Source organism: Rhipicephalus microplus, chromosome 3 (assembly GCF_043290135.1).
Source record: "Rhipicephalus microplus isolate Deutch F79 chromosome 3, USDA_Rmic, whole genome shotgun sequence".
NCBI classification, from domain to species: Eukaryota; Metazoa; Arthropoda; class Arachnida; order Ixodida; family Ixodidae; genus Rhipicephalus; species Rhipicephalus microplus.
Genome location: NC_134702.1, coordinates 24955114 through 24967897, shown reverse-complemented (window position 1 = coordinate 24967897; position 12784 = coordinate 24955114). Strand labels below are relative to the sequence as shown.

Here is a 12784-nt window from a genome sequence, read left to right as displayed (position 1 = left end):
TTCAACTGCGAACTATCCAGAGAGCCGACGATGCGTTGATCATGGCTTAGTCCGACTGTCCCAATGGTCCACTACGCGTTAAATCGTGCACCTCAGGACTAACAATGAAGTCTCGCATCCATTCATTCATTGCGGGCTGCCTGTAGGTCTAGTGGCTAAGGCACTCGGCTGCTGACCCGCCGGTCGCAGGATCGAATCCCGGCTGCGGCGGCTGCATTTCCGATGGAGGCGGAAATGTTGTAGGCCCGTGTGCTCAGGTTTGGGTGCACGTTAAAGAACCCCGAGTAGTCGTAATTTCCGGAGCCGTCCACTACGGCGTCTCTCATGATCATATGGTGGTTTTGGGACGTTAAACCCCACGTATCAATCAAAACACCCGCGCGTTGCTAAATTGACATGTTCAATGAAATCTCGTAGCTTGTAGAACGCGTGCTTACCACCCAGGTCACCAGTAAACTCCCACTAGAGGTAGTAATCGTGGAGCCAAACTATGACAGTGAAATAGCTATAAGGATTGGATCGGGTCCATTCGGCAAGCATTCTCAGATCATGAATGGTAGTCTAACACTATCCCTCATGAGGAACATGGACCAGCTGCACCATCGCTACTGTTGCGAAGCCACCTCCGAAATCCCGCCGCTGACCTCCACTGTTGCGAACGACGGACCGATCCCGCCGAAGTCACCACTGTTGCGAAAGACGGCGACGCCAACACGGTCCCGATGGCGCCACTGCTTCCAACTCCGCCGGGAAGGTCACCAGCCGTTTGGTAGCGTATGTTTATCAGCTCGCGACTGCTTCTGCGCAGAGCTGATAAGACGAGCGGACGAGACGACGGTGAGTTAAACAAGGTTTATGTACAGCATATATACAGAGGCGTTACAATTTCGGCACTGGGGCCGACAGAGACTCGAAGAGCCGAGCTCTTCTCTCTAACACATAGATCAGCCTTTCGCCTAAGACCGCTGACTCACACACATGTCGGCTCTCCGACATGGGGACTCCTCTCTCGTAGGACCTCCGATCGCGACGCGCCGCAGGGCTTCTTTTATTTGCACCGGGTCCAACCAAAAAGTCCAATCAGAAGCGCCGCTGGTCGTCAGGGCAGGTTCCGCCAATGGGGCCGCCGCGCCATGCGTCAGACCACCAGGCACGAGAACGCCGGCTCGCTGTCACGTGCGCCGCTGACTCAATGCACGTGGGCGAGAGAGGCGCCGCGCGTGTTCACGCCGTTGAGATGTTCGCGTCGGGCGGACTGCGGGCTGGCCTTGACCCAGATTGCTTTTTTCCGAGGCACGGACGTTTGACGGGGACTCGCTGGCATAACAGCATCTTATAACAGTGTGCTTACATACGGAGCTGAAATCTGGAGGCTTACAAAGTGTATCTTAAACTGAGGACAACGCAGTGAGCGATGGAAAATAAGATAATGGGTGCAGCTTTAAGAAATAGGGAAAGAGCACAGTGCGTCAGGAAAAAAAATGGGCAGTAAGGATATCGTAGTTAAAATCGAGAAGAAATGGGCATGGGCGATGCACGTAAGCAGGTTAACCACTGGTAATCAAGAGTAACTGACTAGATTCAAAAATGCATGAGAAGAAGACACAGAATTAGGTGGACACAGGACCGAGTTTAATGGCAGAACATGGGAGAGGCCTTTGCCCTGCAGTGGACGTAGTCAAGCTGATCATGATCATGATGACCATAGGATGATGAAATATTGATGATGACCATTCCTATGGTCATCATCAATATTTCGCCTTTGCCATCTCGTCCACCACAAGAACAGGCGAGCTGCCTCAGCCAAATTATATAACAAATGTTTGTGAAGACGCCTTCCTTGTGGATGCCGCTGGACCCTTGCACAACCTCGTCACGGCAGCCGTACTTGGCAAACAGGGGACAGGTCGTGGACTGCACCTAGGCTACTGAAATACACATCGCAGCCATATCCAAAAAGTCACATTTAACCTCATGGACTCCCTGCCAGCGCGGTCTTGCCAGATCTCAAGTCGGCCGCTTAGCGCATTCCATACTGCAACAAGCTGCGGCTACAACTCAAGAGGGTCAGTGGACACGACTGACATGGGCACGAGGCACTTAGGAGTTCGAGGCAATGAGCTCGCCCATGCTTCTACTCGTGATATCTTCCACCAGGCCTCTGCTACTTCATCCACAGTGCAACTTTTTGGTTACAAGGACGACCCCCAGCCCCTGCATTCCTATATCGATATCCTGCAACACATTGTGCTCAGAGACGTACTCTACCCCTGCCTGATCCTAAAGTAGATAAGGCAACGCAGGTTGCCAGGCGACAATCGCAATCACCATCCTTTCCCAATTTTTATGTATTGCCCAAGATAGATGCTTCGGTGTGCAATCCGCAGAGTAAATTCCGTACAGCCCCAGTATATCGGACAACTATAATCCTACAATAGTGTGGGAGGCGACCCTGTCGAGCTCTGACCCAGCGCAGCAACAAGATCTTCCTTACCAAGCCCGAGGAGAGAGAGAGAGAGAAATAAACTTTATTTTCGACCAGGAGTGCGTTCTCTTCGCCCAGAGGAGGGTGACTCCAGGTAACCATGGCTTGCCGCCGACGCCCGAGCCCTTTCCACTAGCCAGAGCTGGTCCTCAGGGTTTACCGACGTCAGCAACGCCTACCACTGGTTTTCCGGATTTTTTTTTGTACGCTGTCGAAACAACCCGAGTATCCCGCCCATTGACGAACACACACACACGGAGAGAGAGAGAGAGAGAGAGAGGAAAGGCAGGGACGGCGGCAAGAGCCAATGTTCTTCCGAACTAGGAGGTTCACTTCACTCACTAGCGACTTATTTGCTAGCAATAAATGTTTTATTATCTCTTTTTCACTCGGAACCGGTAATTTTAGGGACGAAGCTTCTTATGGTCGAGGCTTGTCCGTAGGCGTTGTCGTTGTGCGCCGTAGCCTTAGCTAGTGACGACGACGCTGACGACGATGAAGAACAAGCGCGCTCTACGCCACACATTTTCTTTCTGCCATCAAGACACAGCACATGCAAAGTAGCCACTATATACTGCGTGACGATTATGACAATGATGATCATGGACAATGGCCGGCTTGTGTAATAGATGACGCCTCAATATGATCCATGATGCACTTGGTATCATTGGAAACAACCACCAACCACCAGGTGAACATTCCCAGACGTCGTCTTCGCCAACTTGCAGCTATAGATCCCATACCACAAACCAGTAATAATGAACGCAAAACAAAATTCACAACTAAACACAACATGTAGCGTATATGAGCCATAAACATTGTATGTAACCGTACACCACTTTGCCAATCATTTACATGCCTAAGTAGTCAGCGTCACGGGTGATTTACGGAAGCACTGAACAATATACCACTGCTTCGCCCACTTATCACCATTCGCTTCGCGGATAGGCCGTGAATTTTTATTGCTTATTTTTATTTACACCTTCGGTTTTTTGAACACCGACACAATTATGTTTTGCTCACAACCAATTACTCTAACGCTGGAATTTCTGCGAAACGAGCTCTTTAACGCTATCGCATTAAAACTGGGACTGAACGTTTCGGCTTCGTTGGTTCACCATTTGTTTAGGAAGTGCTTGGGTTGCGGCTTCATTAAGATGCACGGAAGCCTTGCACAAAACTCACCCTCGGCGTTGGTGGCACCAGCACGGGTGCAGAGAGGTAAACTCAAATTAATTTTTGGCAGATTGCGGGGCTGAGATCTCACCTAAAGGAGCTAACGGAGAGACCGTGTCTCCCGGCCGCTTCCTTTGCCGGGTGACGCAAAAAGAAATGATATATTGTTGGTGCCACCTTATGAAGTCATCATCACGTCAATGATAAACAAAACACGTAAGGTCGTGCGCATGACGACGTCATCACATGACGTTCTCACTTGGTCAAACTGCATATAGGTTCCTAAAATAACTAGAGCGGACTCATGACGCTGTGAATGTTCAGTGACCATGGGACGAGTGATGGGCAGTACGGAAATTGGCCTAGTCATCGTACTCGTGGATTTCGAATGCACTTGTGCATCTGCTTATTGTTGTGTTCTGGTTTTGTTTCGAATAATAAAACAGACCTTTTAACTGGTGAGCCTAAAAGGTTAAGGTGGCCGTGAGCTTCAACTGCTGAACATTTGATGATTATCGTTTCATGACAAAGCGGCTTCAGGTCTTGCTATAAGCCAAATGAAGTCGAAAGCATGAAGATTGACAAATCCATGTACTACCAATAATTCTCATGCTCAATGAAGCGCCGTTCGTTGCAGATCCCATAGACACTAGCATAGTTCCCTCTAGTGAATTTACAGGAAACTGTAGTGCACTTATATGACCCAGGCTCGGTAGAAAAGTTTCCTATGCCTCCAGTCTCAGATGCAGTGCAATACCAAGTTAGATTGTGGATCACTCCAATCGAATAAGAAGAAAAAGAAGACGATAGTTTTCACCATAGAGCCGTTTTAGGCGAATACATAAAGGAGCCTGTGAATTTTTTTATTTACCGCAAGCATTACCATGGTGTCATCATCATCTCTTGCAGAAATTTCAATGGGTAAACTCTAATCCAACCAGGTTTGCATCAAACAACAACTTTTTACTTCCACATACATGCACTAACTATACGGTAAACATACTACCATATTTATATTTCCTGATATTCAATGTTGGAACTCAATACCACTATGCACTAAACCATTGCCATTAAACACTTTTAAAAAAAGAAGTTAATCATCTCAATTTGCAATCATAACTAATTTGTATATCTATATTGGTGTTGTCTTACATCTAGCGCTATTACTGTACGAGTTGTTTTTATATTTATTACTCATTTAGATTTGAGTTGTCTGTTTAGCTACGTATCACTATTTAAAGTCACTTTTGTTCAAGATTCTACTGCCATTTTTTGTGTGTTCGAGTTTTTTCATAGCCGTGTATAATTACTGAACGTTCTTTTGTAGCCAATTTTACTGAAACTCATATTGCAAGTTTGCGTTGTTTTTATTTCTATCAAAATTACTTGCTGCTCTTAGTGGCCATTTCGTTGTACTTATCAACATGTATACTTCTGACAGTAGGTCGTCTTTCAGCCTTGTGCTATGGGACCTCCTTCTGTATATACTAACCCAAACGTGTTTATATATTTTGCAACAAATAAAGCTTTTTTGATTGATTGATTGATTGATTGATTGATCGTCACCGCTTCGACGTCACAAGTTGTCGCGCGCCGTTACACGAGTGCGAAGCGCGCGATCTCAGCGCAGAAGAAGAAGAAGAAGAAACCGCACGAGCGTAGGCTGAGCGCGCTTCGCTTCTTATGCGATCGCTGCTGAGCCCTCTGTTATACTCAGCCTGGAAGAAGATGGCCGTGAACGTGGTGGCCGTGATGCTGGTGATCATCTACTACTGCGCCGTGGTCACGCTGGGCGTGTGGTCGAGCCGCAGGTTGGGCTCGGACAGTAGCGCGCAGATGTCGCGGCTCAGCGTCGAGTCACGCCGGAAGCAGGACGCGGCCCACTTCCTCATGAAGCTGTTCATAGCCAACCGCCACCTGCCACTCGTGCTGGGCGTCGGCTCCATGACCGGTGAGTGCGCGCCGCGTCGTATAGCTATCGCCTGTGGGATGAGGTGATAGGGAGTCGTACCAATCAAAGAGCCAACCTTAGCGAGGAGGAGGAGGAAACAAGAGCACATTCGCATAAACACTGCTGTTCACACCTCATCTCGGAGGTATTATTCACGTCCTACTGATCATTCTTGCGTAAAGCAAATAGGACTAAAAACGGTATATCTTGCAGCGCATTGCTGGCAAAGGTGGAACTATGGTTTGACCCTGGTCTGTCTCCCAAAGGGTGTGTCTATTTTCCCGGAAACCTGGATAATTGATCAAAAAAAATTTCTCCCGGCAGTCGCCTCCCATTGGCTGTCATAAGTCACGTGACTAACTGCCGGGATAAATTTTTTGTATGATTCACCCGGCAACCGGTAGAACTTAGGCTATTCAACATAACCTAACGTAACCTTACCTAACCCAACGCACGCTGGACCACGTCCGCCCAGTCTGTCTCGCAGCCTAACCTAATCTAACGCACGCTAGGCTGCGTATGCCCAGTCTGTCCCGCAGCAGCCAGTTTGTTCTCTTTTCCCCACGGCAGTTAGTCACCTGACATGTGAGAGCCAATGGGAGGCGACCACCGGGAGAAATATTTTTGAACAATTATCCCGGTTGCCGGGAGAATTATCCCGGCTGCCTCGGTATCTTTCCGAATGGTGCCTGCTTATAAAGTCCGAATGGTGCCTGCTTATAAAGAGGTTTTACTATTTTAATGTAAACGCTCGATTACTTACACAGTAAGAAATCGTTGTTCCCAACAATAGTAGCTTAGAGTAGTGAGTATCGATGCCTTGTCATCCAATACAACTTGTCTAGACTTCGAGTATTGATGTCTTGACATCCAATATAACTTGTCTAGACTTCGAGGCTTTTTAAAGAGACACTAAGGGCAAATAACAATTTATGTCAAAGTGACAGTTCAATGCATGCATGACATTGTCTCAAGTGGCAATATTATCAACGGCAAATGCCTCCTTATAGACTAATCAGGCGAAATGTACCACATGGTGTGCGACACAAGTGGGACATTACCGAAATGATCACGATGACGTGAGTGTCCGACTATAAGGCTGATAAAATTGACCATTTTCATCAGCCTGACTACTACTACTGCAAGGCAAAGGCCTCTCCCATGATCGGTCAATCCACCTGGTCTTATTCATTCGGTTGCCTTCTGTGGGAATCCAGTGAGTTACCTTTAATGACCGGTGGTTATCCTTCCACGCTACGTGCACGGTCTATGTCCATTTCTTCTTGATTTCACCTATGATATCCTAAGCCTGGTTTGTTCCCTGACCCACTCTGCTCTCTTCTTGTCACTAAAGGTTACACCAATAAGTTTCCTTTCCATCGCTCACTGCTTCGTCCTCAATTTAAACAGAACCCCCTTTGTAAGCCTCCAGATTTCCGCTCCGTATACGTAAGTGCCGGCAAGACGCAGCTGTTATATATTTCCCTCTCTAGGGTTAGTGGTATATTACCATTCATGATTTGCGAATGCTTGGCGAATGTGGTTCAAGCCCCATTCTTATTCTCCTAATTATTTCACTCGAATGGCTCGGCTCCGCGTTTTTCTATGTAAACGTGTTTTTTTACAACTTCCAGCATCTCTCCATTTAACGCAAAGCGCTGCTTTCTGCCGAGACTGATGCACATTATTTATTCTTATGCATATCATTTTCAGATCTACCCTTCTGCTTTTGGTGTCCAGTTCAGTAATCATGAGCTGTAATTCGTCCCCTGAGTCAAGGCAATGTCATCAGCGAATCACAGGTTACAAAGATACTCTTCCTTAACTCTTAACCATTACTCTTCCCAATCCCACCCCTTGTTCTCTTGTGTCCAGTATTCCACGGTAGAATCGGACGTGCCCGTTCTTCAGCACTGTGTAAGCTTTACGTATCCTATCCCATTTAACAACCTCTAATGCTTTGAATAGCACAGCTAGGCTTGACTCACTGGATAGGGTTCTAGAGTTAAACGTAGCCAAGTTCAAATTGCAATGGCGGACTGTCCGGACCAAGAGAATCTTAGCACCCTCCGCTGCGTCGCAGGTTTGACTGCTGCCTTGGACAGTTACTTCGCAGCCACTGGGAATTGAGGGTCAAAGTTTAATTTGTGGGTTCATGATGAAAACAGTGCTCAAGTACTGCACCAGGGTGGCCGATCCTGCTCTGGTGAGGGAGTGCATTACCGGCAGGTGGTCGCCAGTGAGGCCGCACCCCAGACCTTTCCTCATCGTTTTTTTAACGGTTCTTTCAACCTGTGTTTCAAGTAAATATACGATTGGGAAGGGTCCGGCATCGGCATTCCAACCTAATTTTGTCATCGTATGCTAGGACAATGCACTATCTCTTGTAGGGCGTCTTGTTACACTTTCTTAGCACTGTACAATACCACTTGTCCACATATCAGTTCTCAACCTCACATTACTCGTAGCTCGTCTGGTCTTCTCTTAACTCTTTGAAACTCCATATTTGTTTTGAAAAAAAAACGGCGTGGCTTCGAACTTGCGACCTTGCGAGCTTAGCCTGTGGATGACCCTCCTCCTCACGCGTTTATACTCTCCTAACTTCTTCCTGTCTCGCTCAATTTTGATATTGTTCCCTCAGAATGCCCGCACTGTCGAAGTTTTGCTGATTTCGAGGGTTTTTCGAACTAATCGGCTACTTCTTTGTAATTTTTTACAGGTAGTTAGAGTGCATGAAAAGTAAACGCGAAAAGTTTCAAACCTTTAAAGAATAGACTGGCGCTGCACTCAGCGTGATATCGCATTTCGTTGGTGTGTTGGAGTAGTAATTAAAACTCTGAAAAATATATATAGTAGTAGACAGCGATCATCAGTCGGGAGCCAGATATACGTATTAGTAGTTACATGTAAGGCTAGCCTGATGACGTAGAACAGTAGATGAACACGTAAGGAAAAAAGTGCCGCCACATCCACGAAGTGAATGATGATGAGTGGGCGAAGCTCCGGAGGTAAACCTGGTAAACCATGAATCCTCCGTACATTTTGCCCACTCGATTTTATTGCAACGCTCCCCCTAGCGTACGTCGCCGCACTATATCGAACGATGACACGCGCCATATGTGGCATCATTCCTATTTTATAACACCTCGCATCTTTCATAATCAACTACACGTACCGCCGTCTAGTTTATAACATCTTGCATCTTTTGGATGGATGGATGGATGGATGGACGGACGGACGGACGGACGGACGGACGGACGGACGGACGGATGGATGGATGGATGGATGGATGGACGGATGGACGGACGGACGGATGGACGGATGGACGGATGGACGGATGGATATGGCTGTACCCTTTAGATCGGGTGGTGGCTAGCGTAATACTTAATGCCGTCAGCTACAAGTACCGCCATCTAGTGAACACTGCAAGAACTTAACGAGAGGTGGCTACATACAGGGGACGCACAGCCCACGCCTTAAGGAGCTTCGCTCCTAAAATTTATTTCTTGTTCTAGAGAGCGGTGAGAGGCCAAAAAAAAAAAAAAACTTCGTACGAAAGTAATGACGTGTTTTGAAATCTGGTGTTTAACGTCCCAAAACCACCATATGAATATGAGAGACGCCGTAGTGGAGGGCTCAAGAAATTTCGACCACCTGGGGTTCTTTAACGTGCACCCAAATCTGAGTACACGGGCCTAGAACATTTCCGCCTCCATCGGAAATGCAGCCGCCGCAGCCGGGATTTGATCCCGTGACCTGCGGGTCAGCAGCCGAGAACCTTAGCCACTGTAATTGAACGTGTTTGCTCACCGCATAGCATCAATTTCTTGGGCCTGGGTAAGGCCTGAAATATTTGTAAATAAAAACAAATAGAAACTACTACTACTACTACTACTAGTACTACTACTACTAATACTAATACTAACGTTATGGCGTTAAAAAGGTGCTTTCACAGAAATCAATTGTGAGTGAAAGTTCGGCGTTCCTTCTTGTTTTCAGCGACCTGGGTTGGTGGTGGCTACCTGAACGGCACAGCGGAGGCTGTCTACAAGAACGGACTTCTGCATTGTCACGCCCCTCTGGGCTACGCAGTCAGTCTAGTTTTAGGTGAGCAGCAGTTTTGTACCCACTTCAAAGCTGTTTCTACCACGTCCAAGGTGTGCTTTTCCCTCTAATCTTACCTTCTCTCAATTTCAAAAGGAGAAATCAGCCAGAACCGGCTATGGTTATGAATTTATCATCTACGAGTGTGATTACAACTGAATCACTGTACTGACTTTCAAGAAATGTTACAGTTTTATAGGAGGTATTCACATGATATCTATTGCGGCAGTTCCCATACTTATGCTCTCGCGCGCGAATGTTACTGTCGGGCCAAAACCAGGCTTCTCGCAGCACATGTTATGTTGATATTTTTCTAAGAAAGCTGGTTAGTGAGGTGCAGCGCCGCCAAACATCAGGCTGTCATTTTCCGGATCGCTGACGGACCACGGCTACAGGGCGTGGAGTTACTGTGCATGCCAACTTCATGCTCCCGTGTACGGAGCGTTTATACGGTAACTCTATATAGTGGTGCACACACTGGTGCCGCGCTGCGCAAAGAGCTTAGTGAATACCTCCTACAGACCTGTGGGCGGCCGAGACTAGCTCATGTTTGCGAATACTTGTCACCACTAGTGAACTTGTGATAACACTAGCCGAAATGCAAAAATTAGGGAGCCAATATAAGCCAGCGCTAAGCTCATCTGATTGTGTGATTTCTTAAAGCTAACTATTGTTGAATACAACATAGAAATTTTCTCCTCAAAGGCAGATACACATAATGTGCACAATTAGGTGCTCACTCTAGGCTGACGTCATAAGCCAAACGGCCGCATCATGGTGGCATTCCCAAGTCAACGCCTCCTCTATGTTATCAAGGTCAGCCAGGCGCAACCGATCCAGCCGTTCGCCAGCCTATCCTCTAGCCTTTTACTGCCTTCGCCCATTGCCTAGCCTTCACGTGTGCTTTGCAGTCATGGAGGAGAAAACTCCACATGCAGTGTCCTACGACGGAAATCATTAGTATTAATTTTTCGTTCAGTTGTGTACAGATCCGTGGGGCGGCGTCTTGCATTCCCCATGTTCACAATATTGGCGGTCACGATGGCTCTGTAAAATATATGGTGTAGTGAGATAGCGTGTCGCGGTTCATGGCACTATATACGGCATGCTATGCGCTGTGATGCGGCAGTGGCATTGCTTCGAGCCACAAAGAAGGAGCAAGAACGAACAAGTCTGACAGACGTATGACATTTTAGTCGGAAACACGTCTATTGCATCTCCGGGGGAAAGCGCTTGGAAGAATGTGTGACGCAAGCAGCGCTACCTATCTTGTAGCGTCGTGTCTCGACCACTCATTGAACTAAAGCGGACTGATAGCTCCCGTTGAGAAGCGTGCGTTTGCATTGGCATTGACAGAAACAAACGAGGCGTTGGTCGAGTGCATAGCGTAGGACTACTACTTTAGTCACGGAGGCGATTGGCTGTCGTGCTTTGATCGCCTAAAAGGAGCCTCTCAGGACTTCTTGAGAGCATTGCCGCACAGCCATGACCTTGACAGCTGGCTCAACAGGTGACGTTTTCGTGAAAGGTCATGCAAGAAATGAGATTTGCCGACACTTTCTGGTTCGTTGCTAGGGTCCAGTACTTCTGAACATGGAGGAAGGAAAAAAAATAGGGCACGTCACGTGGTTCCGATAGCTTAACAAGCAAGCCTCCTCTGACGTAACCCTTCTCAACCATTGCGTGCGCTGCCTTTGAGTGCACGATTAAGTCCCCACATCGATCGTTCTCAGAAAATGCGACCAAAGTGGGTCGACCAATAGCATTGCTTGCCAGCCACGTACGTGTCCTGGCTTAAATCGTACTTGCGGGCTAGTTCGTAAGTCATTGCGGCGTATGGTAGCGCACACCAGGTTACGCAACGAACTCGCACACAAAGAAACGCATTTCCGAGCTTGTGTTGTCCTTTTAGGTGCGTGTTTGTTGTGCACCCTAGCGTGAGCTGCCAAATAGCTTAATCGAGGTCTATTTCTCCGTTGATTATTTTATGATTAGGCTTCAAGATTGTCACGCGACGCTTTTTTTTTATCCGAGTGCGTCTGTTGGGCCAGCTCACACAGCAGGTTCGAAAACAAAAGCAAGACCAATAAAACGTACGACGCGCCCTGACGTTTTCGTCCCGTGTTTGGCCGACACAATAGGTTTCTATCACGTCACGCAATGCTGGTTCCTTCATCCACAGTTTCTTCACGTATACATATGCAGATTCTCTCGTGCATGCGACGGCGTCATAATAAGGATCTGTTCTTCGGACAATTTCTGCTGGTGCGGCATATATAGATAGTTGGCTGAAGTTGACGCACGACCGCCCATGTTGTAGCTGCTCCAGTTAAGGCTTGACGACACGACCGCATTGCAGCGCGTCGACGCGTGCCGTGTTAGTCCCTGCCGAGAGGGCACGGCGCCGAGTTCCCATGTATGTCACGCGCTGGCGCTCTGTAACGCGTACGTGTGGCCAGGTCTTTGCGATTTTCGATGACTTTGGCACACATCGCTTATCGCAGGCGGCACTTTCTTCGCGAGCAAGATGCGCGCGACCAGGCCGATAACGATGCTGGACCCGTTCCAGACGCGCTACGGCCGGTGGATGGCGTTGCTGCTCTGCTTCCCCGCAGTTGTCGGGGAAGTCTTCTGGACTGCCGCCGTCTTGGCAGCACTCGGTGCGTGTCGCTAGCCCCTTTAATTTCGTGTGCTATGCTCTACATAACCCTCTCTGGCCCTTGAAAATCCAAGTAAGACAACACGTACAGTGCTAACGGAGTGAAATGCTATGTCATCAGTTTCAGTGTAACGACTAGTATACGCAGTTGATAGTCAAGTACTGCGGTTCCTTCAGATAAAAGTAGCATTGTGTTACCCTAAACATAGGAGGTCGAATAAGGTCTTGGTTTGGACGACCTTTGTTTAGCCCGAGAACCCGGCAGCCAACAATGCGGTGAGTCCACAATGATAACGCACATGCATGACAACGAAACATAACCAACGCAATGTGATATAATGCACAGATGAAGAGTATGGGTGTAATGAACTCCCACAGTATATCAGGTTTAACGTGACCGCCGCGTCAT

At 47.7% G+C, this 12784-nt stretch overlaps 1 protein-coding gene across 1 annotated transcript; it reads left to right on the top strand.

The window, feature by feature from the left end:
• The first annotated feature begins 5389 nt into the window (after positions 1-5389).
• On the top strand, positions 5390-12390 carry LOC142802765 (high-affinity choline transporter 1-like). The gene is made up of 3 exons (XM_075887795.1): positions 5390-5612; positions 9612-9719; positions 12221-12390. Exons 1-3 carry the CDS (start codon positions 5390-5392, stop codon positions 12388-12390), a joined length of 501 nt encoding a protein of 166 aa, XP_075743910.1.
• Positions 12391-12784: the final 394 nt, after the last annotated feature.

Bases quoted from the DNA above. Each gene is read 5' to 3' on its own strand.
- LOC142802765 (XM_075887795.1), top strand. From the start codon at position 5,390: ATGGCCGTGAACGTGGTGGCCGTGATGCTGGTGATCATCTACTACTGC. The intron at 5,613-9,611 runs GTGAGTGCGCGC...TCTTGTTTTCAG, and splicing joins GGGCGTCGGCTCCATGACCG to CGACCTGGGTTGGTGGTGGC. The intron at 9,720-12,220 runs GTGAGCAGCAGT...CGCTTATCGCAG, and splicing joins CGCAGTCAGTCTAGTTTTAG to GCGGCACTTTCTTCGCGAGC.